The following is a 27,695-nucleotide window of genomic DNA, read 5'->3' as shown; positions in this document are numbered from 1 at the left end:
ACCCTTTTCTAGCCTCTTGAACATGCTCTTATTTTAGGTCTTATTATAGAAACCTGAGTGGACTCAAGTGTGGCTTTCCTTCATTTTGATAAGGAAACTGTAATACATCAAAAATAAGGCTTTCGTCTACCTATGTTTTGCAATGTGTTACAAAATCGGTGGCAAACATTGGCCAGTCGATTACGTAGACACTGAAAGCCTTTCAAAAATGTCTACACTGTCGTCATCACATCTCCTTGGCGTCATCTTGAGACACTAAATATGAACAAATATGGAACAGCCTTGATACCATCCCAGACAACACACAACACACACATCCCCGCCTCCCTGGGAACAGCAGGCCGTCGCTGTTAGCGTTACGTGCCACTCACGGCACCTGATAAGACAAGCAGAGCCATAATCGGATCGCAACTGGGTTAGCCACCATGGGGAAGTTCTCAAGACAGATTGTTCAAATGTGTTTTTCCCGAATAGGAATGTCGTCACAAAACACAATGCTATCTTTGGATTATTGGCGGCTAGCATAAGACGCTAACATAGGAGTGAATTTCTTGACAAATGGTCAAGAGACTTAAATACATCACGTACATTAAAAAAAAAAAAAGAAAAACAAACTATTTTGTACACAAAAAATTCCTCAAAGTTGTAAACAAAAAAATAGAGGCTAGCAAAAGATGCTAATGTAGCTCGGCATCTAATCTTAGCATGTATATGCTCTAGCCATCTTTTTATAAATGATTCTATTTTGAGCTGTCCATCTTTATATACATTCTCCCTGTCTTTATATACAGTCAATCTGTCTTTATTTACCCTCACTAATCTTCATATACAATGGATTAGCTTTCCGTGTGTCGTAAATGTGTGTTTATGTGTGCTTAGCATCAGTTCCTAGATAGACTTATCTCCCAGACGCTAACGGTGTCTGCGCGGCCCATTACTGAGCTGCAATTAGTCAGCGTCTCAAATTAGCCACACACCACAACAAGTGTCTGCTCTTTTATCAGAAGGAGCTGTGGAGCTTTCGAGACATCTTGTTGACTGACGACGCTAAAATAAGCTCAATGGCGTCGTGCGCTTGACTCCGACAACAGTTCCACGCTAGCTTCTCACAAAAGTTAATAATACCTAGTGGAAGACTGAGATTCTGTAAAACAATCTGTTGTTTGCTCTAATTTAGTTTCTTCTTCCCGTTTGTGTTTGCCTGTTAAGCGTTTAGCATTGCGCGACGATAAAGATTCTCCAGCTAGCATCTAGCAAAAACTATTTAATGCTACATGATGTTGTATAATAATTCCTACTATTTACATCAAAAACACAGTTTGGATTTTCGAGATTGTTATGTAACAATTGTGAGAGGATTCATCCTTACATTGTAACTTAGGATCATATGATGCGTGTAAAGTAAGAAAACTTCTGACAGAGCTAAAAGATGAAAACCTCCTTTGGGTCCGTCGAGAGAAGATACAGTAAATGTATTGTACACGCACAGTTTGTGTGCGAATCTCAAGGGAAACGAGTGAGCTGCGAAGAACTACTGCTAAAATCCAAAGATATGGAACATCCACGCTCGCACCTCTGAATGGACTTGTCACACTTACACACGTTGTGATATAACACATCCACAATGTCACACATCCCAACTCCCGACACAAATAAAAATGGTGTCCATTTTGTCCCTCCATTCGTCAATGATGCAGATTAAAAAATGCACTATCGATCCTGCAACTGTGAAATAGCATCTTAGCGTCTAAGCTACTAATTAGCATGACAACATAGCACAAAGTTGACATTCCCTCGTCATTGCACATAGACTCGGGTCAACTGACTCGGGTGACGGGAGCTTTTGTTTATATATGCTAGCTGTATCTAGAATCTATCGATTCTGTAAATATGATTTTAGGGTGGGTCAGGTTTTACCCAGATGTGCCTGAAAAAATTGGCATGGGAGAGGCTGGGAAGGGGGGGGGCGTAAAAAAGTTCTTAGCAGGTGCCGGGTGTTTATGTGACACCTCTTCAGGGTGCTAATGCTGGATAGGCGTTTAACGCTAGGGTCATGGACGCTCGGATGGCGGCCCGGGGAGAGTCAAAGGGGGGTGAAGATGTTGTTAGCGGGGTTAGGGGGGTGAAGGGGGGCACTTGTGCCGCTGCGCTGGATGAAAGCTCCCCGACCAGCCGTCGTCGCGGTAACTAATTTGCTGAGATTTTCCGCTCGACTGGAGGCACGAGGAAGAGGCCCCCTCGGACCCTCCTTAAGCCCTAACTTCCCCCCTCAGCACTTTCACTTGACATCAGGCTAGCAACACCACTGACAAGTAGCCTCAAAGCTAACGCGCGCTACAGTTTGCTTCCTGTCGTTTTTGCAAAGATTAAAAATAAAGTGAATTTATAAACTGTCTTCTGAATACAGATGAATCTGAAAAATTTCCGAGTCAAGTTTGAATACATACTTTCGTTTCGACCGTTTCTCACTACGAGGGTTGAGACACGCTCTATTCCAAAGGTCGTAATCCTCTCCTTCCACTTTTCACCTCAGACGGACGCTAAGCGCTAAGTGCAGATTATTAAGAGCAATAACAACACTTCCAACAATGGAGTTTTTTTTTTTTTTTTTACCTCGGGGCCGCTTGGCCCTGCTCCAGTTAGCTCGCTGTTAGTTTAGCCGTCGTGCTAATCCCTCAATTTGGAGAGTCGGCTACAGCCAAGACAAACGGAAGACGCGAGACCGACAAATTATAGCATTAGCTACTTTACCAAATCAACTTGTTGGACATATAGTTAAAAAACATTTGTTTTCTTTTGCGGGTCAGGTATGAGCGGGCAAAGTGGATGGTGTAACACTGTGGTGAGCGTGGACATATTTAGCGTGGTGTCTGCTCAGCGGGGTGGAATCACTACACAATTACAGTCGCTTGTTGAAGACATGTAGCCCAGGAGGAGGCCGCTTAGCTTTTAGCACCAGGCTGCTGTCGCTAAAATGTCATCGCTATGCTGCAAAAAGGCTGTCAGCTTGTTATTAGCTTCTGGTGTCTGTCGCACTCAAATACTCTCAAGAGAAGAAGACCATGTGTCCTCCATTATTCACAAGAGTCGGACATTTCTTTTTAACGGACGACACTTGTTTTAGGATCTCGGTTACGACGCCCCCTACAGGAACACCTCAGATTTGTTTTAAAAAAAAAATGAATCTTGCGCAATTTTTATTTTGAAGAAAATTTAGCACAACAAAAATGAAAAAATAAAACAATTACCGTAATTTTCGGACTATAAGTCGCACCGGAGTATAAGTCGCACCAGCCATAAAATGCCCAAAAAAGGGAAAAAATATATATATATGTACATAAGTCGCTCCTGAGTATAAGTCGCCCCCCCACCCAAACTATGGAAAAAAAACGCGTCTTATAGTCCGAAAATTACGGTAGTCATTAGATTGCATGACAATTTTTTTTTTTTAAATTCAAAGTCAATCCAATTGAAGAGAATGGAAGACTTTACAAGTTTGGGATCCTGCGCCGACTGCCGCTTGTTACCAAAAATAACGTTCACAGTTGAACTGAAGTGAACTAAAGTGTCGTGTTTGGGTGCACAAGTGGATTATGGTGGAGGTTACAATTGGGGGGGGGCTAAGAAGGGAGAGGGGGTTGGTCCTGCATTTGAACTTAACCCGACTGACTGACGCAGCAATTAACATCAAAAGCAGCAAAAGCAGCAGCGCAGTGTGACGCTGCGCTAATTAGTCATATGAACCAGACAGTGTGTGTATGTGTGCGCTTTCACAGCGGGTGGATGAGAATGGACTGGGAAGACAAATGTCTTGCTCAGTCATCTAATTGGAATTTATTTTCACTGGAATGAAAGGAAATGAAAATAATCCATTCGTTTCGAAGCCGCAAAGCGGCAATGATATGTTAGCATTTTAGCAAGAGGATAAAGAATAGATGAGTACTTTCACATTGTGTTGAAATATATACGTTGCTTAAAAGTTTTTATCACCGCAAAATGGATGTGTTTTGTCTGCCCGGCGTTTTGTTTATGTGTTAGCATTAAGCTAGCAGTATGCGGTTTAGTCAACGACAGAATGTCGAACGTTTTGACTCAGGATAGACTCGAAAGAAATCATTTTTTTGTTTCACGTTCGGCTTAAGTGTCACATCCGAAAACAAAGTAACAATTGACCAGGTGACAGTATTTTTAATGTAGTCTTTTCTACTTTAGCCATAAATCCTTTAGAAAGGCTGAAGAATGAAAAGCGTGTGATGGGTGAGTGGCACATAACAAGATCTGCGTTGCACTCAGGGATATGACAATGAAAGCATCCCCGCCATTATCCCGCCGGATAAATGGCCTCCGTGCCGCTAGGTCGGCCGCCCGCGACGGCCAATTCCCCTCAGAGTGGAATTTGGTGGAAAAATAATCGCCCCGTGATTGAATTGCCCAGCGGGACGTTTGAGCCCGGCCCATAATGAAATGGCTGTTGTCGCGAGTTGACCTTTTTGGCCCCGCATGGCCACTTTTTCAGCAGATTACGCCGACTATTTGCCTACAGGAAGACGTGTAATGTATGTTCATGCCCCTGTTTTGTCAATGTAAATCCCCATTACCGCACACAACATTCTGTTTATAACTCAAAGGCTGTCACCCGTATACCGGAGCGGGCCACGCTCAAGGCTTTGCACGGCACGCCAACTCTGTTTACAGTCGGTGTAGCTAAAAGGCTAAAATGTTAAATGAATAGATTAATGCAGCAAGTGCTAAAAACGAGGCTAGTCCTAGTTTGGGTGGAAGGATAAAATCAGAACTCCTATTGAAATATTAAAAAAAGCTAATTATATTTTTGATTGCCTTTTTTATACAAAAAGTCACAATCTTGCTATAAATATATTGAATATAATCAAATTTTTGCTATTTACAAAAAGGAAATTTAAGTGGCAAAGCCATAATGCGATTAGCATAAACGAACAAACATTGAAACATTACTAAATGCTGACGTTTTCTATTTGTTGCTAGCTTCACAAGTAATGCTTGAAATCTTCCAAACTTAACTACAAGTGCTAAAATACTACCGTAATTTTCGGACTATAAGTCGCACCGGAGTATAAATCGCACCAGCCATAAAATGCCCAAAAAAGTGAAAAAAAACATATATATATATATATAAGTCGCTCCTGAGTATAAGTCGCCCCCCCCCCCACCCAAACTATGAAAAAACCCGCAATTTATAGTCCGAAAATTACGGTAATGTTTAGAGTTAATCCTGTAACATAAAGATGGATTTTTCTTAAATTGTACAACTTCAGTTTGCAATGTACGCATCATTAAATATGATTTGAAAAGTGTCATTTTGAGAGTCTTACGGTTTGCGTGAGTGACTCGACTGTTTGGCTTGGAGCCGCGTTGCCCCTTCAAGGCCCCGCCGGCCCCTCAAAGTGTGAATAATATCCAGCGAGCAGCGCAAGGGAAAGCTTTTAGCACATTATCCACTGCAGACGCCAACGCACGCTAATCCACTTTGTCAGCGCGGGTCTCTTATTAAATATCTGCACAGGCGCATTTGCATTCTGGAGTCTGCTAAAGGCTTTAAGACCTTCGCACATGCTTCTCAAAGCAACACAGAGTCACATGGAGGACGCAGGCGCCTCACTTTAGAGGACGCGGCACTTGCGAGAAACGCTATAAATAACATACTTGCTCATCATTTTGGCATAACAAATGAAAAGTATGCCTTGTACAGGAAAAGGTGGCATCTCTAGCTTCAAGATATGAAATGACATGTCGATATTCTACTGCTGCTTTTTCTTATCTGTCTCACTATCCAGCAGGCAACAACAACATGGCGTCTCCACGAAGGCGCTGATGTCTACAGCGGAACTCGCCATCTCAATGGAGTTCAAAGCAAAGGAGGAGCGAAACAAATTGCAAATTTGTGCGATATGGAAAAGAGACAGGTTGACAAAGGAAGATGTGCGGAGGCCATTTTGTTGCAAGTGTACTATATAGAAAAAACAATAAAATACTACAAGGCATGAAAGCGTAGTACAACTAGCTTCCACTAAGGTGGCGCTATCACTTTTAGGAGTTCTAGCCTGGCTACATTTAATTCCAAAGAAGAATTTTGACTTGACTTCCCCCTTTAAGAAATCAAACTTTTTTTTATGTTTGTTTTTTTTGTTTTAGATACCCGGATATTTTCTCTGGTTTTGTTTAGAATTAAGTCCTACTAGTTTGTGTTTTTATTGATCTTCTTTGCTGCTTTTATGCTTGTTGCTTTTCAATAACAGGTAATTATTTCTTTTGCTTTGGGGTATTTCAAGGAATACCATTTTGTCTGTTTTGATTGGAAGGAGGGGGTTCTTTTTTTTTTTTTTTTTTTTAAACATTTCCCCCCCTCCAAAGCCAGGAAGCTTTAGTGATTCCAACAACAAACTAATGTGTTTTGATACCTAAGAAGAAGTAGAAGGTAGCAGATGACTTCCTCTTGCAGCTCCTGTTGACCATGACGTCTTCCTAGGCCCCGCCCACAGTATCTCCACTGATTGGCCACCGAGGCGGGACAGCGTGACGTATGAGCCTCTGCAAAATGATTGGAGTGACGGACGGAAAAAAAGGCTGAAGTTGGCTCTGAGCTTTCCACAAAAATCTGTAAAGCACCTTCGGACCGGTCTGGAAGTCACCTGAGAGTTCTGGATGTCCTGCTCCTGCTCCTCCTCCTTCGTCTTCTTCTTTTTCTCCTCCATCATGCGATCACATTGGCCTTTATAAAAGACATCAAGCAAAGGGATTTATTACTGTCTCATTATCGAGTTTGTGCGGAGTTTTTCCTTTTCTTTCTTTGGCGGAGCGACATGGAGTACAGCAGCTCCCCGAAGCCGCAGCTGTCCTCCCGGGCCAACGCCTTCTCCATCGCCGCGCTCATGTCCAGCGGCAAGCCGAGCAAGGACAAGGACGGCGGGGAGAGCACCATCAAGCCGCTCGGTACGTGCACCGTGCAGCCAAAAGTGATAAAACAATTTTGATTTTGTATTAACTTTTTTAAAGTTTGCATGAATCAGAGTGGAAGAAAACAAAAGTATGAGGGGGGAAAAATAGTGACATTTATACAGTGCGCTTTTGTTAATTTGATATTTCCGAAAGCTTTAATAATGATAAATATTCATATTAAATACTTTCATGACGCATATATGATTTTAAAAAAATAATTCAAAAGGTTTTCTATTGCGTGAATAAATACGTGAGTTTTGGGGCTCATTTGTGTATTTTATTTAGATTTTGTTTATAAAGCCACCCATTGACAACATGTGTAATATCAGATAAGTTGCGAGTAGTTTATATAAAAAATAAAAATGTAGTTGTGCGTTTTAAAATATAATATTTATTGACATCTATATCTACATTTTGCTAGTGTGTTTTGTTTTTGGTATTGTAGAGAGTTAGTAAATAAGAATGCATTTAATGACTCCTTGTTTCTGCTATATTCGATAAGAAAAACTTATTCACTGATTTTGTGTCTTTGTAATTTTCATTTTAGGTTTTATATTGAGTTAATAAGCCTATTCTGAATTACAACAGTGTATATGTCACTGTTTGGGTGTATTTATTTAACTTTGTATTGAGTTAGAAAATGTACATTTTAATGATAACTTGCATTCATGCACATACGAGTTCATATATTTCGTTCTATTGAATTGCTTATAGGAATGTGCTATGTGCTAATGTTGTCTATATTGTAATCATATATTAATGTGACTGATTTTTTCTGTATATCTAATCATTTTCAGATTTAAAAATATATTATTCAACACGTTTTTTAATTTAAAAATTGCACTTAAAAAATGTAATAAAATCAAAAAAGAATCCAATAAATAGATATTAGTTTTGCTCATATTCCCTTCATAAGATGAAGATACAATTGAAAAAAATTGTGACGCAATACATTTAATTTGAAAAAAAAAAAAACTAAAAAAAAAATCTAATTATTTTTCCTTATATTTACTATTATAATTTCGTCACCAGAGGGAAAAACATAAATCTCGCTGATATATCGTGAATTTGTCTTTACCAAACGATTATTAATTCATTCAAATTGCACGCTTGCCTTCGCAGAGCAGTTCGTGGAGAAGTCATCGTGCAGTCAGACGCCCCTCTCGGAGCGCTCCTCTTCATCTTCATCTTCCTCTTCGTCCTCACTGGACATCCTGCAACCGCTGGCGGGAGAGCTGGTCGGGAGCGCGCCGCTGTCAGGCGTGGGGGCGTGCACGGAGCCCCTCATCCCTACCAGCCCGCCGCTCCCGTGCAGCGAGGAGATGGCCAACATCTCATGCAGCCTCGAGACCAAAGAACTCTGGGACAAGTTCCACGAGCTCGGCACTGAGATGATCATCACCAAGTCGGGAAGGTGAACACATATTTTGTTTTGCTTGTTTTTTTTTCCCCCTGCCAAATATTGTAAATGGGAGAATATTTAAATTTGCTTGGCTCCTTTCTTGCTATAGGTGTAATACGTATTTCGTTCATTTGAAATACATTTTCCAAATAATTATTATTGTATTATTTTAACTATTATTAATAATCATAATGATAATAGTAACAAGCATCAAAACGTGTTTTACAATCATAAAATGTTTAACAGGTTTGAATGGCTTAAGTCAGTATTTTTCCAGTTAAAACATTTTTTAGAGTCAATTTCATTGCTAACGAACAATTTTATGTGAAAGCCAGTAGACTTTTTTTTTTAAGAGTTGGTATTTTAAAACGTTGCTGTGCATTAAAAGTGTCATTTTGGTTATAGTTTATGATTTACAATTTAAAAAACAGCAACATGATAGACATTTCAATAATAAATGATTAAATATAACATTACATCATTTAGAAAACCATTTTCGTTTGGACTAGACTGTTATTTGCAAAATACAGATGGTGGACTTTTCTGATGATTTGACTCTTCATTTGATCCATGTCCCCATCTAATGTGTCGTTGTGTGTGTGTGTTCTAGGCGGATGTTCCCGACCATCCGTGTGTCTTTTTCGGGTGTGGAGCAAGAGTGCAAGTACATCGTGTTGATGGACATCGTCCCGGTGGACAACAAGCGCTACAGATACGCTTACCACAGATCCTCGTGGTTGGTGGCCGGCAAGGCGGATCCTCCTCTTCCTGCCAGGTAACAGAACCCTAAATATATATGAAAAATACATATGATGTATAACCCTCGACTTTTTGTGTGTGTTTTCCTTTTCTGCAAATTAAATGCCCTTAATAGCATTGTGCAAAACTTTTTTTCCAATCAAGCCATTTGATTGGACGACAGGTGCACGGGACTAGCTGCCATTTAGCAGACATCAACAGTTTATAGTTAGCGTTACTTGCATATTATACTTGGAATAAAATGTCATTTAAAGCACCAGTGGTCGTCAAATGAGGTTAATGAGACAAAAAGTGTGTAAACAAGCAAAACACTAGTTCGCCCAATATGCTAATAGGGCTAGCCACTGACCAGTCATGGCGTCAGTTGGCTTCAATTAATATTTCTGGACTACTTTTATTTTTCATCATCGTGGATTACTCACCAAATGACGTGATAGCGCGACATATAATGAAGTAGTCCAATCTTCCTGAGCGCTCCGTGCAAATGAAACAATTTTTATCTTTTTCATTCATTCTTTTGGTTGAACTATTGACGCGCTAACGGTTATGCGGAACTATTTGTACTGGCGGAGTAGCATAAATCATTACGCACCCAAATCATAATTGTTGTTGCATCTATTTTGCATTGCGGTAATTCGAGGTATTTTTAAGAGGATTAAAACAAGTTTAAATTTTTATTTTATTTCCTTTTGATCTTAAAAAAAAAAAAAAAGTCCAAAAACCCAACAATAATTTCTTGTCATACCCGAGCGCTGATTGGCTGCTTTCCGCCTCGGTTTGCTCGCTCTCGGTCAATCAGCGGCGAGCATGTGACGCCTGTGTTGTGGTGTTGCGTTCATAGGTTGTACGTACATCCCGATTCTCCGTTCAGCGGCGAGCAGCTGATGAAGCAAATGGTTTCTTTTGAGAAAGTCAAACTCACCAACAACGAGCTCGACCAGCACGGACACGTCAGTTTGTATTTTGGTTTCAATATTTTTATAATTATTCATTCAAACTGTGAACTTTGATATTTATGACGCAGTGGCACTATACTGTTAGATGTCATACAACATGCAATTATGATCCAATATTAAACGAAACATAAACAGGGTTCAGTCATAGATTAATTAAATATTGATTCCAAATAATATAGTACACTACATTTTTGAAAATTCTCTGACAAAAATTGGAACTACATCTTGATTTAGAAACACAATTTGATTTTTTTCTCTTATTATTTTCCACACTTAAAAAATGACCAAAATGCTCACTGTCGTTATTCACGCGTCTGTTCTTGCAGATCATCCTAAACTCCATGCACAAGTACCAACCTCGGGTTCACATCATCAAGAAGAAGGAGCACACGGCCTCGTTGCTCAACTTCAAGTCGGAGGAGTTCCGCACGTTCGTCTTTGTGGAAACCGTCTTCACCGCAGTCACCGCGTACCAGAACCAGCTGGTAAAAGCAACCAACCGTGCAGCTTATGTTATTTTGCAGAGTAAAACAAAGTCTTGGTTGAGTCTGTTAGCTTTAACTAGCTCTGTATTATATACAAACGTGTGTGCACGTGTGTGTTTGTCAGATCACCAAGCTGAAGATTGACAGCAACCCCTTCGCCAAAGGATTTCGGGATTCGTCGCGGCTAACCGACATGGAGAGGTACAGGGATTTCCGGGAAAGTCATTTTGTGTGGTCGTATACTTTGCTGGAAATTTAGTAGAGAGCTAACGCAGCGTCAAAAGGATTTTATCGCTCAATTAGAGGCACTTTAATTTTGCCGAGTCAGCACTCCTAACTCCCATTCAACACAAGTTTGAATGAAATGGATTCATTAAGAAACACAACCAAATTTTGATGTGTTGTACAACAGGGGTGTGTAGACTTTTTATATGCACTATTATTTGCACACACACACACACACACACACACACACACACTCGGAGGTGGTGTCAGAGTGTATTTGAGGGGCTGCGAATTGGAGCTGATCAATTGATCTTTGGGGGCGCTGCAGAGGGAAAATGCGATTAGCCAACAGTCGCCATGCGGCTGCACTCAAACGCACTTTAATCCAATTGGACGACTTTGAGTGATTGAAGCCAGCAGGTCCCGCCCACCTTACCCCCCTCCCCTCGTCCCATAAAGCATTGTGGGATTTTGCCATCGGGTCAACCCGACAAAAACACACACATTTGTACTGGTCTGCTGACACATATTGCACTTTACTAACCTGATTGGAGGGAAAGAGGGGCGGGGCTAATGTGGACACATGGATGGCATCATGCCGACCAGCACATACGCTGAACACACGCACACTAACAATTTGTGTCACTGAGCTTGACAAGTGCAGCTTGACAAGACTCAAATGAGCTAATGCACTTGGGGAGTGTAGTGGGGACACACACACACACGTACATGACGAAAAACGATTGTAAACAATGTTAGATTTGATTATGGTATGGATGATGTCACAACAAGGAAGTCAATCAAAATGAATTTTTTCGATATATATTAAAAGAAATGGTTGCGTAATCATTGTGAAGTATGTTTGAATACTGTCTGTGTGTAAAATGACGTACATGGTGATCCGAGTTGTAAAACAAGGAGATTTATTTTGGGCTATTGCTCTTGGACTTCTGCTGCAGGGAAAGTGTGGAGAATCTGATCCACAAGCATTCGTACGCCCGCTCGCCCATCAGAACGTACGCCGGCGACGACGACCATTTGCCTGACGACGGACACCCGCCACACGCCAGAGGTGACGGAACATTATTACCGTTATAACATAAAAAATGTTGTCACCACGAAAATATGAATTTTGCCAAAAGTAGCAACGTGAACATCATTTCTGAACAGGCTCGGCGTTCACCGCCTCGGACAACCTGTCGCTGAGCTCCTGGGTGAGCAGCGGCACGTCGGCGGCCTTCTCGGGCTTCCAGCCCCCTCCGTCACTGTCAGCCATGGGGACGGGCGGAGCCACCTCCCTGCCGCACCCCATGCAAGGCTCGCTGCCCCCCTACGGGCGTCTCGGCATGCCCCTGACACCGGGCGCCTTGCAGGCCGGCGGACCGTCCTTCCCAACTTTTCACATGCCGCGCTATCACCACTACTTCCAGCAGGGGCCCTACGCCGCCATTCAGGGCCTGCGCCACTCTTCCGCTGTCATGACGCCCTTCGTATGACTCCGCCCCCCCTCCCCAAACCTCGGACCGCCTCACTTGTGTAAATAGCTCACTGTAACGAAAGGACGACGAAGCAGGAAGAAAGTAAACGAAAGGGACATCTTGGCGCATAAGGACCAGAACATGGAGTCAGCCATGTTGTCAAAAGCGACCTGATTGGTTGGCTTCCTCGTTGAGACGACGAGAGAGGCTACCAGCGACATTTGATGGGAACCAGATGTGATTCCAAACACGTGTACAGTCAAAAGTCAACCTGTAGGTTAAGAAATTAGGACTGGGCGGAAGCGCTACACTGGCTCACTAGAGAGCGAAATTTAAATAAACGCTAGCACGCATGCTGGATTCAAATATTGTAAGAAAAAGAAAAAAAATCATTGATTCACTTTGGGATGTTGAGTTCAACGTTTAAAACAGCAAAAGTAAACTACCTGACTGTTAGCGTAAGCTGACTGGCCGTTATTTGTTTTTGGGTTGAAAGGGATACAAAGAAATGTTTCAGTCTTCCTGGAAATTGTCCTCAATGCTTCTCATGTCATTATTATTATTTGATTTAGAGAAGAGTGGATAGAAAAAGTCAACACACTCCAATTCAAATGGCTGATTTTGTGATGTTTTTTTTTTTTTTTTTTTTTAAAACAAAAATGAGGTATTTGAGCTGGCTTGTGCACATTTTTACAATTCACTGCAAATTGTGGGATCCAAATATTCAATTATGCTAAAAAACTTTAGTAACAGTTTTTTAAAACTCCAAATTTATTAAATTATTTTTTCGAACTCCGGTTTTAAGGACGTCTTCCTTCAATTCACATTTTTTCCTTATATCTTAAACACGCGGTAATGCCGAGGTTGAATGTGTACATTTAAAAAAAAAAAAAAACTGCATATTTATTTGGTTTCCATGAATGTAAAATGTACAAATGACACATTTGTTTCTTTGTTGTCATCTGAGCACCAAACAATCTTGCGTTTTGTTGACTGTTTTTTTTAAGTGCAATATATTTATTTGGTTGTCTGAAAATGTCTAATGTATCACCTTGAAAAAAAGTTTTGTCAAACTTGAGAAATATATATCACCACCCAAATGCTGACTCTTTTTTTTTCTTTACATTTAAACAACGCATGAAATAAACCCAATAAATGTATAAAATGTCATTATTAATCTTATAGGATTATAACGGTTCTATATTATGAACCATTGCAATCGTAGGATGAGATTTATTCCGACAGCGCACTCTGGTGGCGGATTGGTATAATGAATGCATACGCATTAAAAAAAAAAAAGGTCGTTTAGTGCAGCTACACGGGGAAAATAAATTATATTAAAATAATTAAAGTGGGGAAAGGGAAAAATCTAATCTGCACAGGAAAATAGAAATAGCAATATGAAATTAGAAGCCAATAGAGGTACATAAAAAAAAAACACATTAAGCAAACCAGCCAAACTATAAAGTGCAAATTATAGTTAAAAAAATATGCTGACTAAGACAAATAGTTTTTTTTAAACTTTTCAGTTTGTACTTTTTTAACTTTGTACTGAAAGACATTTCAGATTTTTTATTTTAGGAACAGAAAATGATCTGCACTTTTGCCATCAATTTAGCATTTTGGCTCATTTTCCTCTACTCTGGCTTTTAGCGGACGCTGCGTGACGAGCTAACAGGTCAGCCCTGGAGCACAGGCATGCGGCGGCCATCTTGCTAACAATATGCTAATAGGTTAAGAGCAGGCCGGGTGATGGATGGCGTGTCTGCGGGCATTTAGCGGCAAAGTGCTTTGGAAAGCCGAGACGCCACCAAAGTGCTTCAAGGACGAGTGACGTTTTTGTGATGAAACGTCAACTAGACAGGAAGTGGACGCGGAATTTAAACTGAACGTCAGCGTAACACATTTAGCGTAAAAAGCTTTGCAATATTTCCATTTATAAACTGATTTTCCCAAACATGCACGCCGGTTTCGCATTTAATTTGCTCTGAGTCGGAATTTATGAATTGATTTGCTATACTAGTCATGTACATTGCAAAGTGCAAACACAACAATACAAAAAAATAAAATATATATATATAAGATGATCAATATTACCAATTTCTTGAAAAGATTATTTAATCTAGTGTTCAGTAAGTCTGTTGGAGCAATTAGCCACCTTTCGCTAGCTCCTATTTGCGTGTGTATGCCTCGTACAAACTCTGCAAACTGCCACACACACACAAACACACAACTAGTGTAATGAAGTGAGTATGTCCTCTAAAGACAAGATTTGATAGGAGGGAAACAGGCTGCATAACAACAAGTTATTAGGATGATGAAACGTCCTACAAGCGTCCAAACACTCTTAAAAGAAAGCTCGACTCAGATAAGGAGCGACGGGAGGCAGAGGGCACGGGAGGGGTGCTTACGATCCTAACCCGATTGGATCGACGGCCCGCGGCGGGGACGGGACGTAACCCAATCAAACATCCGTCAAGCCCATGTCATGCATAATTAATTGAGCCCGCTACACGAAAATCTATGCTGATTGCATTAGGACCTTTCAGAGGACCCGTCCGAAGTGCATCGCGTCATGTCGTTTAATGCCGCTGCCTATTCTTGCTGCTTTTTTATATTTATAGACTATTTATTGAAACATGTCCAATTACACATTTAATGCTCACTTGCATATTTATGTATATACATTGAGGATGTATTTATTCTTGGATAGTTGTGATTTTCTTGCTGTCATATATAAACGCTTAAATGTTGACTATTTGGGTTTTTAAGGTAAAGGTAGATGGCACGTTTTGTAATGTGCGTTACTGCCACCTGGTGGACTGGAGCCTCATTGCATTGTAAATGCTTTTCCACCTGTTAAGGCCCTCATAAGTGCTTTATACTGAATTCTTTTTTGGGATCGAACGATGAGCACCGAGCCACGTCGCCTTGCTGTGGAATATTTGACCATTGGTTGCTGTTAGGTGAAGACATTTTTGATTTTCTAATAAAGCATGGACACAGCCTGTTAACTTTACCGCACTTTAGAATGAGACACGTTTTCTAATTAAGATGCGTTCACAATAATACAAAGTTTGCATCAATTGTTTTGCTATTACTATGACTGAAATACAAATATCAATACTCACTGGAAAATCTCTGATTTGCTCTTCTGTGACGGTTGATGCGCTGCGGTCCTTCCTGTGCTCTCTGCCTTTAACATTTGCAAATGCTGCCACCTGCAGGACAGCAAAGGACTTACAAGAAGAAGAAAAATCATCTATACACAGCTTTTTATTCCTCAAAAAGCCATGACTTACAATAAAATAAAATAAAACAGATGGGTTTAGGGAATCCATTCACAGCTTGAGTGATACATTTTCAAATAGTGCTTAAGGCCTTATGAAATGTTGAACGAGTTTACAGGCTAGTTGAGGTCAGTTAAGGACTAACGAGGATGGAGTAAGGCAGGTGGTCTTTGGGGCCACCCCTCGGGAATAAGTGAGGTGAAGAAGATTCTGACAAAGGACCACGCCACGGTGAGCAAGTCGGGCTCCTCTTGCTGGGTTTCCTCCGTGCCGTCGTCCATCACCCGCTCCTGAAGACGCACACACACCCTGTTTAACCCTCAGGTCGCGTTTCCGCTTTTGTGGCCAGTTTGTAATTCTCAAGAGTTTTGGCTTCTCTAACTAAACTAGAAAGCTACAGAAATTTACAATTGAATTAAAACGTATTAGAAAATCGATTCAATGCTTGTTTCTGTCCATATGGGAAGTCAAAACATACCAATTCGTGCAGGCCTTGTTGCATCTCAGCTTCCCCCCAAGCTTGGGCTTGGTCGGGATCCTGAAGGTTTGGTGGGTCTTGCTGCTGCTCTTGCTGTTGCTGCTGCTGCTGCTCCACCGTCCTGAAGGGAAACCAGCCCACCTGGTGCCTAAAAGCAAAAAGGAACATCTAACTTGTGTCGTGCATCTGGAGTGACTGTCACATCTTTCTAAAAGTATCCATTTCCCAATATAGCACAATAAACTAATTGACATCATTCCTTAACCCCTCCCAGTGACTCACAGGTAGACGAGCATCATCGCTCCCACCACCACCATGAAGCGACCGAAGGAGCAGTTGAAGTAGACGAAGCTGAGCAGGATGCAGACACGGAAGAGCGCGAAAGGCCAGTCGAGCCAGTCCCCGTTGAGCTGGTCCTCGTTTAGCATGCCCCCGCCGCCGCCCGCGCCTTGTACGTTCATCTGGATGTTAGCATCGGCCGCGGGAGGCAGCGGCAGGTTCTCCGGCAGGGGGTCAGCGGCCGGGACGGGCGCCAGCGCGGCTTCGTTGGGCTGAGGAGGCTGTGCAGTGGCGAAGCTGGGAGGCTGCTGAGATGCCGCCACCGCTGCCTGACTGCAAAGAGAAAGACGGCTGTTTTAAGATTGGTGGTCACACACATGGAACATCTCAGAGTGAGACGTTTGATACTCACTACTGCATGTAGTAATGCCGCGCGTACATCTGCTGCCACCACAGCATCTGCATGGGCGCCAACATCTGGCCACCTTGCGAAGGCAATCGAGCTCCTCCATGAGACCTGCTAATGATTACCATCAGAAAAAAAGAAGCACGCTTGTGAAGAATAAAATATGGAGTCTCTTACGATGGGGAGACGCCAGCCAGGTTCTCAGGGTTCGAACTGACGGTGTCACCTCGACGCCGGAGATCCATGACTCATTATCGTAGAGCCAACAAAGGTCAGAGGAGGGGTGGAGGAGGGATTCGACGACCACCTGAGGAGGAAGCTTCCTTTAACACCTCACTGGGAGATGCTTGCCCTTCTGCATGATTTGTTGGTGGTGCTGCTTTATTCTGCCTTTTGAGATATCAAGTGAGAAGTAGACTTTGAAACCATTCATATGCACTCACTGGACACTTTAAGGAATTGAATTTAGGGGTACAATGAAAAGAGTTTGATTAATTTCCTGACCAAACATATTGATGTGGAGACAAATATTGACGCCGCCTATTATTAAATAGATGTTCTAGATATTCTCCATATATCGTTGCTATACTTTTAGTAAACGCTGCGCTGACTTTATGGCGTCACGAAGTTTTTTTTTTTTTTACTATTTTAAGTGTCGTACGTGTGTAACTGGGTGGCGATAACTTGACGGACAAATGTTGACTTCCATATCGTTCAGAAATAATTAGCTCATCACAGCTAGCTGTCTTTAGCTCGTTGGCTAGCAAAATAGCTCGGCCCCCGCTTTCTTACGGAGGGAAACGGGGCTTTGACAGCGCAATTTAAATAAAAAAGGAAACTTTACATGGTACAGGACCTCCTTATTTACCTGTTTAAATGCTTCTATTGAGAAGTGCCACCGTCTTCTATGTTGTTTACTCAGTGCTTGTTGTCGATGACGCCATTGCGGAAGTTGGTATGCCGTCACAAATCTGCGTCCTGGTGACGTCACAACTGCGCGACATTTGTACATTAAAATTGGATTTGTTTAATATTCCCTTTTTTTTTACGAAAGAGCAACATTTGGTGAACATATCTGGAATCAATTGAAAGAATACTAGTTATGTGCCATTTACTATTAGAATTGTTTGACAATTGTCAATTTTTTTACCTCTAAAAAATGGATATAAAGAAATTTAAAGCCTTATTTATTTGAGAAAATGTTCGAGAATGTTGCCTGCAAACTGGATCAGCCTTTTTTTAATACGACATTGCAGCCATGCACTGACATTCTTATTTTGTATAATCTTTTCGTGCGACATGTATCAATAAAAAAAAAAGACCAAAGCCGAAGCTTTGTTGTATTCAAAGCTTGAGCTTGCTCAGGACCTCTTCGGTCAGCTTCTTGTTGTGGCGGTCGATCTTCCAATGTCCCGGCATCCACCCCAGCAAGAAGCGTTGGAAATCGGTCCACGCGAAGGCAAACATCTCCCGCCACTCTTTCTCCAATGCCACAAAGTCCAGCTGGGTGCTGCTCAACGCGCACTTTAACTCAGAAAAGTAATGATCCAGGAGGCCCGGCGCCTTCTTCTCACACTCCCTTTCTTTGATACAGCTGCCCAGGAAGTAAGCCACATCTTTCATCCCACAGCCGCCGCCCACATACTGGAAGTCCACGGCCGCCACATCCCGTCCGTCGGAGGAGAAGCAGAAGTTGGCCAGCTTGGCATCGCCATGCACGATGGTAAGGAAGCGGCAGCTGTTAAGCGCCTCATCCACCGCACCAGCCGCCGCCTTCAGCCTGGCATCATCCATGGCCTCAAGCTCATCCGGGCGTGTCTCCAGGTGCCAGTAGGTGCCCACTGGCCACAGGCCCTGCGGAGCTACGCCCAGGAAGTGAGCGTGGAAGTGGGCTAACCAGCTGAGACATGCCCTCATCTCATGATCGTTTACGTTGGTTCTGTGAGGACAACAAAAGGTGTTGGGTTTTTTTTGCAGCAAAATACTTGTGGGAGGGAAATACAAGTGATTAAACTTCTACCTTCTTTGATCATAACCAGCCACATCCAGGTCTTCCAGTACAATGAGAATCTCATCTTCATGGGAACTAACGGTGAAACAGGCGGGTATCCGACACTTGGAATTGGTGGCGTAGTTCTGGTACCAGTGGGTCTCCACCTCGTAAGACCTCACCTTCCTCATATGGGAGCGATGGGCGGCGGTGGCTTGTTCGCCCCCGTTGGGAGGGAACTTAACGTGCTTAACGACCACTGATGGCCGCTCGCAGGCCTCCAGATGCAAGCGGACGATCTCGCCGTAGCCGCTCCACAGCGTCTGGATCTTGGCGCCGACACGCAGCGAGGCAGCGCCGCATGCCTGCAGAACCGTGTTCTGGTGCTCAGGCTTCATTTACAGTCACTGTTGACTATGAGAACAAGGAATTAAAAACAAAAAAGTTATTCGACATATCCCTTGTAGAAAACACAATTCAACGTTTCCTTCCCGACAAAATGAAAGTCTGCGTTATGGACTTTAGCGTCCTGTCCAATAAGTTGCACGACCCGTTTAATGGTTGTCATACTCTGCGCATGCGCTACACACCGTGCAGTAGCCGCAAAAAGTGTAAATCGGGAGTCATTGCTACCATCGAACGGCAAGGCCGAGTTTTTACTTTACTATTTTATTTAAATTTCAATATTATTTTAGGCAGGAAACGGCCAAATCAACAACCGGTGCCGCCATGTTTGATGACGCGTCCAACACCGTGGCGCAAGTCGATGACGTATGAGCCCTGTCCCAGTTTTGCATTGGATGCACACTTGCACCCTGTTATCTTATACACTGCGTGCGTCCTACTAGGTGTACACGTCACGGCGAACGGCCCGACACGCCGTTTTGTGCACTGCCGAAGTGCGTGAAGAACATTTCCGAACGTGCCCTTACGTTTCTGATAGGAAGTGCTAACAGACTAGGAGAAGTACGCATACAAAGCGTTGAAAGAAATGAGACGGGACCACAAACGTATGCGCTATCCACTGACCTTGTTTTTACAGCCATCGCCATTAGCAGTTTTCAGCGCTTCTGTCCGCTCCCCAAAATGATGTCCATCAGTAGAATGCTCGTCCTCTCCAACTGTCTTCACATCCGAAAGCAGCTGCTGCGCAGTATAAGGCCGAAATACGTCTGCTCTTTCCCACCGCAAAGGTCAATCAAAACTTATTCAAGAAACCTCGCATATGCCAAAGACTTGTTCCTCGGTCAAGTCAATGAGGCGGAAGTATTTCCCTTTCCAGAAATTGGAATAGAAGAATTGGAGGAGATTAACCAGCTTGTGGCTCCTGTAGAAAAATTCTTCAATGAGGAAGTTGATTCTGCACAGATTGACCGAGAAGCCAGAATCCCCCCGGAAACGTTGAATGGCTTGAAAGAGCTTGGACTGTTTGGACTCCAGATTCCTGAGCAATATGGAGGTCTTGGATTGTCCAATACTATGTATGCACGACTTGCAGAGATTACATCATTGGATGCCTCTATTGCAGTCACACTCGCTGCCCATCAAGCAATTGGATTGAAGGGTATACTAATTGCGGGGAATGATTCACAGAAGAAGAAATATCTGCCTAAATTAGCCTCAGGGGAACACATTGCAGCTTTTTGTTTGACTGAGCCTGGAAGTGGAAGCGACGCAGCTTCCATTCAGACACGGGCAACATTGTCGGACGACGGCAAACATTACCTTCTCAATGGATCCAAGATTTGGATTTCAAACGGCGGAATGGCTGACGTCATGACCGTGTTTGCACGGACTGAGGTGGTTCTAGATGGGGCTAAGAAAGACAAAATTTCTGCATTTATTGTCGAGAGAGCTTTTGGAGGCATTACGAGCGGAAAACCTGAAGACAAACTTGGTATCAGGGGCTCCAATACTTGTGAAGTTTCATTTGACAATGTTCCAGTACCGCTGGAAAATGTTATTGGAGAATTAGGGGACGGATTCAAGATCGCCATGAACATACTCAACTCTGGAAGATTCAGCATGGGAAGTTCTTCAGCTGGAATGATTAAAAAAATGATTGAATTGACCTCGGAGTATGCGGCGACACGAAAGCAGTTTAACAAACGCTTGAGTGAATTTGGTATGATCCAAGAGAAATTTGCAATCATGGCCCTAAATGTTTTTGTGATGGAGAGCATGGCATACCTGACAGCAGGAATGATGGACAGACCAGGTCTACCTGATTGTTCTTTGGAAGCTGCTGTGGTGAAGGTGTTCAGCTCAGAGGGAGGTTGGATTTGCGTCAGCGAAGCTCTTCAGGTTCTCGGAGGTCTAGGATACACAAAAAACTACCCGTACGAGCGTTACCTCAGGGACTGTCGTATCCTTCCCATTTTTGAAGGTACCAATGAAATTCTGAGAATGTACATCGCTCTCACCGGTATGCAATATGCCGGTAAAATCCTCACGGGGAAGATAAAGGAGATGAAGAAAGGAAATATCGGTCTCGCTTTGGGGATGATTGGGAAAAAATTGAGGAGCTCGTATGGGAGCGTACCAGCAGGGGTGCTCGCGGGGAAGAACGGAGTGATTCATCCCAGCTTAGCTGAAAGTGCGCAAAAGTTTGAAGAAAATGTTTATCATTTTGGATCAACTGTGGAGAGCCTGTTGTACAGATACGGAAAGACAATCGTGGATGAGCAGCTCATTTTGAAGAAAGTAGCAGATGTGCTTATTCATCTCTACGCCATGACAGCCGTCCTGTCCAGAAGTAGCCGTTCCATCAGCCAGGGTCTTCGGAATCATGATCACGAGGTGTTGCTTACAAACACCTTCTGCGCTGAGGCTTACTTCAAGAATAATTATTTGATGACCCAATTGCAAAAGAACTCTCCCGAGAACAATGACGCCAACTTGAAGAAGATCGCCAAGGATGTTTTGGAGAATAGAGCGTATATCTGCTCTCATCCTCTTGATAGGACATATTGAGTTCTCTCATGTGATACTAATACTTTTTGGTTCAATGTATAAGTGCCTGTCACAAAAAAGCTTTGCATCACCAACAAAATAAAAGTGCTTAACTATGGACTCTGGTATTATGATTAAAAGAATTAAACGGCGAGATCATACAAACATGTTGGATACTTACTTTTCCGTTTCTGGTGGAAAAAACACGGAAACTTGAGGTCCACTCAAGTCGCCTGGAACGTGTGACAACTTACAATCTACGGCAAGAGTGTAAAATTATGAATACAATCAAGGGGAGGAAAAAAGACATCAATTGTACAGTTTATTTTAATACAAAACAACTATAAAACATGTGCAACACGCATAGAGAGAGGAACCAGAACACATGAGAAACGATTTAAAAACATTCCTAGAAAAAAAGCTCTGTACATATTTTTTGTTCACGCAATGGCTCCCTTTGGCACATAAAGGCTTCCTAATTGTTATTCCAATGCTTTAACTTCTGCTTTTTGCAACCTTATTTCTACACACTGCTACTGTTAGGGCGTGATAAACCGCTACGGGTAGTTTGGCAGTGCGACGGGCTGAAAAAATACTTCTCAAGTTATCCGATTGAAGTCCTATAACATATATTGCTTCCACCGCTGCACCGAAAACAACTTGAGATTTGAGGATTCTGAGTAAAGTCCAAAAGCAGATGACCGAGTGCTGTTATCTGGCATCTTTGGCCACTTTGAGAACTTTGTAGATATGATTGGCAAAGACCGTGGTGAAGTGTGGCCGTGAGTTCCTGGACATGTGAGTGCACAGAGGAATTTTACCCACGTTCTCCGGGTCTTCCACATCCCAGATCTCCGGCATGCTGCAGCCGGGCCTTGGGGGATGGCAAAAAATAACATTTTATTCTACTCCATTTATTCAAACGCGCAATATGTCCTAACATTGCAATGACGTATCCTACCTGGTTCTCCTGGTGCACCAAGAATCTTCCAGAACAAAAAAGTCGACTCCCAGCTTGTCCAAGTTGCTCTTGACAGTCTCTGCGGACATGCGGCTATACATGGAGTACACCAGCTTGGTTCTTTCCCTGAGGAACACGACGTACAGCTGTTATCATCACAGTCCGATCACGGCGGTCATGTGACTCGCGCTGACCTCAAACCGGCGTCTTCGTAGTGGGGGTGGTTCACGATGGGCCGACCCGTGGACAGTTTCACGCTGGCCATTGTGGGCATCGCACCCGCAAACACAGCATCTGCATCACACGACAAGACTGTGAGACGGAACCAAGAAGGGTTCGAATTTATCCCTCACCAGGGAAGGTGTTGTCCCGTATCCAGTCCAGCAGCTCCTCCTGAGGCATGTTGCTGAACTCCCCGATGATGCCCCACTGGGCCTGCAGGTTGGCCACCCCCTTCACCGACATGAGGGCCAGCATGACAAACACGGCGACCTGTTGTTTGCTCCTGTCCGCCATCCAGCCCAGTAACTGAGGAGAAGACGGAAAAGAGGATGAGCGAGGTTAGAAGGCAACCGGAGCGGCGACGTCGTTGCCATTACAACCTGCCGGGAGCAGATCAGCGATGCCACGATGCACATGTGCGGCGTGAGGAAGAGCTTCAGGCGCATGATGAGGACGGCCAGCACGCTGAAGGCCAGAAGCTGCAGACTGTGGTACGCCATCTGCAGGAGACCGTCACAACCAACCTTCAGTCTTTTTCTTTTTTTATTTTATTGTTAAATGGTGCTTATTTTCAAAGATCAGTTCTGTAAAAGCTTCATGGTAACCACAATACCCATGCTAGTTTTGTTAGCCAGTCTAAGGTGTTTTGTATTATGTGTTAGCATTCAGCTAGCGGACTTTTGTCAGATTTGGTTAGATTCTGAAAATAAGTCTTTAAATTTGTGCAGGATATGTAAGGGGAATATGGAGGAACAGTCCTCACCTCTCCTTTAGTGACAACGTCACACCTATAACAGAAAAAAAGAAGCTGAAATATGTGTAATTTTGCGTTATTGAGTTTTGTCGCATAACGTCACGATTCGAAATTTCCTAAGTGCACTGTGACATCATCTGACCTCACAACTGTGTCATCCTTATGACCAACATTTGCTTTTCCTCCATCCTTCAGGTAGCGGATGACATCTTGCATAATCTGAAAAAGGAAAAAAAAGTTTGTGCATTTTACGTTTGCACTGGTGATCTTTTAGCACATCATAAGCAATCTACCGTCTTGGCAATCAAAGCCACCAGTAACAAGTTGATGGGCAGCAGCAACGTTGTCAGGTAGCGGGTGGGAGTCTGGCGGGGAATACAAAGAGGTGTTACAAAAGTTACTTGCGCACAACGCGCGCGGTGATCTCACCTCCCACTCCATGAAGTCAAACTCTGCAGCGCATGTGTACATGAGCGTGTGGAAATCCTTGTAGCTGGTGAATTTCGACTTGATCAGGCCACTGATGTGAGCCTGGGGAGCAGAAAGTGGGTCAAGGCACAAGAAATAATTGAGAATTTCGGCTAGGTAGGTCACAGTAACTTTTGGGAAAGTGAGCGAGCCGTAACTCACATCATCGGAAGCGCCGAGGATGGTGGACAGCAGGAATTTCAGCAGAACGGTGGAGCCCACCCAAAATAAAGCCTGCATGACCTGTGGACAGAAGTTCAAACAAAAGATTTTTCTTACATCCAGAATACGAGTCTACTATCATAAGAAAAAATAAATCCTTCCTACCCAGAAGACCAAGCCAGTTCTGAAGATCCGAGTCAAGCGATCCCTCAGCGCAATGACAGCCTGAGAAAGAAAATAATTATTTATTTAAGAACATCAGTTTAGAAATAATCCTCGTGACTCGACTCACCCAGATTGAGACCAGCGAGGAGGCGTAAAAGGAGGTGAGCAGCATGGCGTTGCCAAACATCAACACAAAGCAGGCGGCCAGTGCGACCTGCAGTTTGAGTAAACAAAAGATAGGGGGCGCCAGTGAGCACAATCCTTCCACACCTTTTCAATACATTTGCATACCATGTGAGTGACCAACAACGACTGCATCTTAGCCGCGCTGAGGTAACCCAGGATGTAGGACGCAAACAGGGAAGCTATCTGAGAAAGAAGAATACAAAAAAAAACATTAGTATTTATTTAATCTATTCAGTTCTATTAAAAACACGTGTAGAAATTCCTTTGAATTTTCTCTCTGTTTTGCTCCTGACCTGAGTGAGCAGCACAAACTGGGCAAACTGCCATGGCAGCATGAAGCACACTGTGGAGATTCCCAAAGCGGCCAGGGCCATCCTGCTCGGGTTCCGGGTTCTGGTGGTGGGGGGTTGATAAAAACGGCGAGGAAAAAATTAAAACACACACCCACTGGACATACCGTACGGGTGCCATAAGAGCTACGTTTGTTCCCCTCCGATCCTGTGGGTGGCACTAACGAGCATTACAAGATGCATTCCGACTTCAAGACATAGACCAGAATTTTATCAGCTGTCGGTGACATGCCAGAAAACCTTTGTACCTCAAGATGAATGTGAGTAGCATCATCTGCAGGACCAGGAAGGGGTAAGCAAAACTTTCCCTGAGAGGAGGAGTCCACATCACACGTGTGCTCTGACGCAAAAAAAACATGAGCTCATTTTTATTCAGTCACATTTCAGTCACCTCACACTCACCTCGCCGTGATTGAAGAAGAAACACACGGTGGTCACAATGCCGCCCAGTCGGCTTCCGCTGGAAAGGAACCTTTATTAACCCTCATTCTAATCGTTTCTTTTTTTTTTTTAACCGACCGGCCAAACGAGGATAATTACCTGAGGTAAGCGCCGTACAAGAAAAACATGCTCATCATCAGCCCGTTGAGCAAGAACACGCATGTCACGTAGAAGTAGGCCGGGTCGCCCAGCCCTGAAAATATATTTGGAACACCCTGGATCATATTTTGAATTTCAAAACAGTTCCCAGAATTTCATCACAGTTCATACAAATCATTAACTTGATCTTATTTACGAGATTTTTTAAAACAAGAAGCGACCTGTTTTCCTCCACCCGCAAATCAACTCTTTGTTGCATCACCTTTCTGTAAACGTTGACTAATCGATAAGCGGGCCTTTTCTAAAACAAATGTTTGTTTGCCCTTTTAGTTTTGAAGGACTTCAGTCAGAACTTTGCTTCCTTTCAGTAGGTTGTGTGTGTGTGTGTGTTAGAAGATATTTGCAGAGGGCACAGGATCTCCACGGCAACTGCAAGTACCTTCGCAACTGTCCACTGGCGTGAGGCCTTCTCCTCTGTTGATGGACCAGCACATCTTGGTGGGAACACCAAAGTAGCCCATGACGGACGTGTACACCCGGTACCAGCTGGCTAGAACCACCTGCAGCGCGCACACACACACAATCAGTCGGCCCGATCAGTATGGATTATTTTTTCTGCTGATGCAGATTTTATATAACAGTTGCGAAATAACAGTCTTGCCAAAAAAAATACCTCTGGGTAAAGATTAAACCTCTTGAGGGTGTTTATGACGAGCGGGTATTCGGTCAGCCGGTCGTTCATGATCATGTGCAGGCCCTGCAGGAAGGACGGCGCGTCGATGATGGTCTTGTAGTACGAATAATACAAGCCCTGCAATCCACAAACAAAACCATGTATTGATTAAAAGGCAAACCCGCCTGGGGAGGATTCAGAGCCACTTTCAAGCAAGGATTTGAGTGAAATGTCACTCCATCGAAGAAAGAAAATGAATGGGGTTTTTTTTCCCCCCACACACTGTCCAAAAAAGCTTTCAGTATGATGAATTGCGCAAACACCGTAATAAATCAGGAAATGATCACCATCTCGGTCCGGAAAGCCATTTCCTTCTCTAAGGTGGATAAGTGTGAGAAGTGTCTGTCATTCTCAAATAGTTGTGTGAGATGATACCTGCAAGTGAAGCATAATAATAATAAATGAAAAACTTATAAAAGCATTTAAATTAATAACAACTCACCAGTGGAGATATCCGCTCAAAGCAGCTGGGGGCAGACAGAAATACAATTTAGGAAAAAAAATAGAAAAAAAACACACATTCTAATTGCAAATGAATTAGCAATGAGTGGTGGCTAACGGTCCAGAGCTAACAGACAGGTGAGCTAACGCTAGCCCGGATGTTGATATACGGTGGCGATAACTTTGTTAGCCGCACATTTATCCCACTTTTCAGCGTCTCGGCGCGCCTCGCATCTTACCGAGCAGAAGCGTGAATCCCAGCCCGGCCGCCGAGGTGTGACTTAGCCCCAGCTTGTTCCGAATGCCCGATAGCCCATTCGCGGCTTTGGCATCCCTGCCGCCAGCAGCGGCGGCGGCTCGCTTGGCGCCGCTTTTGCCACCGGTAGAAACGACAGGTGGACTCTTTTCGCTTTTCCCGGTCTGCTTTCGGTTTTTGGCCGCCATAGAGAGCCGCGGGAGGATGGGGAAGCAAGCGGTAGAGGAAGCCGGAGGTGAACGAGAGCTGAGCGGCCACAGAGCGGCGGTGCGTGCCTACTCATGAGCTCCGGTTGTGCAGACGCTTTCACTTACTACAGTGGCGTCTGGATCGATCCAAACGTCGATATCGTGAAATCGATATTGATATTGCGTTTGGTCGATATCAATGTATTGAGCTCGATACGTGGGTACTTTCCTCTCCTGTAGTTTTATTGAAAATTTAAATAAACTGCATTTGTGTGTCGCTCGTCACTACCAACAAATAAAAGTCCCTGTAAAGTGAAACCAATTGTGTAACACATGATTAAAAAGGAGTGTCATTAACAACAATTTGAATGGTTAAAAAAATATTTATATATAAAATACATACACAATTGTATATTTACAGATACTTCTGTAGAAAATACAAAAGTGCAACAACCATTGCGCCTCTTATTCACCCCAAATAAAGTTCAGATGTTCAGCCCACATGCTGAGAGCTTCCACAGAAACAGAAAGAATTCATTGTTCAAAGATATCACCCGGGGGGCGGTTAGGTTACAAAATAATTTTGAAGGAGTT

At 43.2% G+C, this 27,695-nt stretch overlaps 5 protein-coding genes and 1 long non-coding RNA gene across 9 annotated transcripts; 3 read left to right on the top strand and 3 right to left on the bottom strand.

The window, feature by feature from the left end:
- Positions 1-6,832: 6,832 nt before the first annotated feature.
- On the top strand, positions 6,833-13,378 carry tbx20 (T-box transcription factor 20). The gene is made up of 8 exons (XM_061288352.1): positions 6,833-6,969; positions 8,098-8,389; positions 8,988-9,152; positions 9,978-10,086; positions 10,419-10,577; positions 10,702-10,778; positions 11,762-11,874; positions 11,973-13,378. The coding sequence occupies exons 1-8, from the start codon at positions 6,840-6,842 to the stop codon at positions 12,296-12,298; spliced, it is 1,371 nt and encodes a 456-aa protein (XP_061144336.1). The 5' UTR covers positions 6,833-6,839; the 3' UTR covers positions 12,299-13,378.
- Positions 13,379-15,538: 2,160 nt separating this feature from the next.
- herpud2 (HERPUD family member 2) lies at positions 15,539-17,754 on the bottom strand. 2 transcript variants are annotated; one of them, XM_061288364.1, is made up of 6 exons: positions 17,602-17,754; positions 16,911-17,123; positions 16,740-16,847; positions 16,331-16,660; positions 16,049-16,196; positions 15,539-15,860 (listed from the first exon to the last, which is right to left on the bottom strand). In XM_061288364.1, the coding sequence occupies exons 2-6, from the start codon at positions 16,976-16,978 to the stop codon at positions 15,711-15,713; spliced, it is 804 nt and encodes a 267-aa protein (XP_061144348.1). In that variant the 5' UTR covers positions 16,979-17,123; positions 17,602-17,754; the 3' UTR covers positions 15,539-15,710. The 2 variants fall into 2 exon arrangements, with proteins under 2 accessions (XP_061144348.1, XP_061144349.1); XM_061288365.1 differs by having other exon boundaries at positions 16,740-16,844.
- Positions 17,755-17,903: 149 nt separating this feature from the next.
- pkdc (protein kinase-like domain containing) lies at positions 17,904-19,894 on the bottom strand. 2 transcript variants are annotated; one of them, XM_061288361.1, is made up of 3 exons: positions 19,753-19,894; positions 18,754-19,137; positions 17,904-18,672 (listed from the first exon to the last, which is right to left on the bottom strand). In XM_061288361.1, exons 2-3 carry the CDS (start codon positions 19,119-19,121, stop codon positions 18,078-18,080), a joined length of 963 nt encoding a protein of 320 aa, XP_061144345.1. In that variant the 5' UTR covers positions 19,122-19,137; positions 19,753-19,894; the 3' UTR covers positions 17,904-18,077. The 2 variants fall into 2 exon arrangements, with proteins under 2 accessions (XP_061144345.1, XP_061144346.1); XM_061288362.1 differs by lacking the exon at positions 19,753-19,894 and adding an exon at positions 19,314-19,648.
- On the bottom strand, positions 19,773-27,331 carry dpy19l1l (dpy-19-like 1, like (H. sapiens)). Of its 2 annotated transcripts, XM_061288347.1 has the most exons (24): positions 26,897-27,331; positions 26,659-26,683; positions 26,504-26,591; positions 26,157-26,294; positions 25,923-26,043; positions 25,484-25,577; positions 25,346-25,403; positions 25,192-25,283; positions 24,887-24,986; positions 24,699-24,776; positions 24,535-24,621; positions 24,408-24,467; positions 24,243-24,323; positions 24,042-24,143; positions 23,906-23,977; positions 23,755-23,831; positions 23,622-23,646; positions 23,239-23,358; positions 22,990-23,164; positions 22,831-22,930; positions 22,637-22,762; positions 22,501-22,549; positions 21,857-21,932; positions 19,773-21,313 (listed from the first exon to the last, which is right to left on the bottom strand). In XM_061288347.1, the coding sequence occupies exons 1-23, from the start codon at positions 27,099-27,101 to the stop codon at positions 21,900-21,902; spliced, it is 2,106 nt and encodes a 701-aa protein (XP_061144331.1). In that variant the 5' UTR covers positions 27,102-27,331; the 3' UTR covers positions 19,773-21,313; positions 21,857-21,899. The 2 variants fall into 2 exon arrangements, with proteins under 2 accessions (XP_061144331.1, XP_061144330.1); XM_061288346.1 differs by lacking the exons at positions 19,773-21,313; positions 21,857-21,932 and having other exon boundaries at positions 21,985-22,549; positions 26,897-27,289.
- Positions 19,810-21,793, top strand: acad9 (acyl-CoA dehydrogenase family, member 9). The gene has a single exon (XM_061288348.1). The coding sequence runs from the start codon at positions 19,810-19,812 to the stop codon at positions 21,694-21,696; it is 1,887 nt and encodes a 628-aa protein (XP_061144332.1). The 3' UTR covers positions 21,697-21,793.
- LOC133160585 (uncharacterized) lies at positions 25,002-26,135 on the top strand. The gene is made up of 2 exons (XR_009715928.1): positions 25,002-25,488; positions 25,877-26,135. It is a non-coding gene; the product is annotated as an uncharacterized LOC133160585 (long non-coding RNA).
- Positions 27,332-27,695: the final 364 nt, after the last annotated feature.

This window comes from Syngnathus typhle, linkage group LG10, assembly GCF_033458585.1.
Source record: "Syngnathus typhle isolate RoL2023-S1 ecotype Sweden linkage group LG10, RoL_Styp_1.0, whole genome shotgun sequence".
In the NCBI taxonomy this organism is placed as follows: domain Eukaryota; kingdom Metazoa; phylum Chordata; class Actinopteri; order Syngnathiformes; family Syngnathidae; genus Syngnathus; species Syngnathus typhle.
This window is presented reverse-complemented; position numbering and strand designations above follow the sequence as displayed.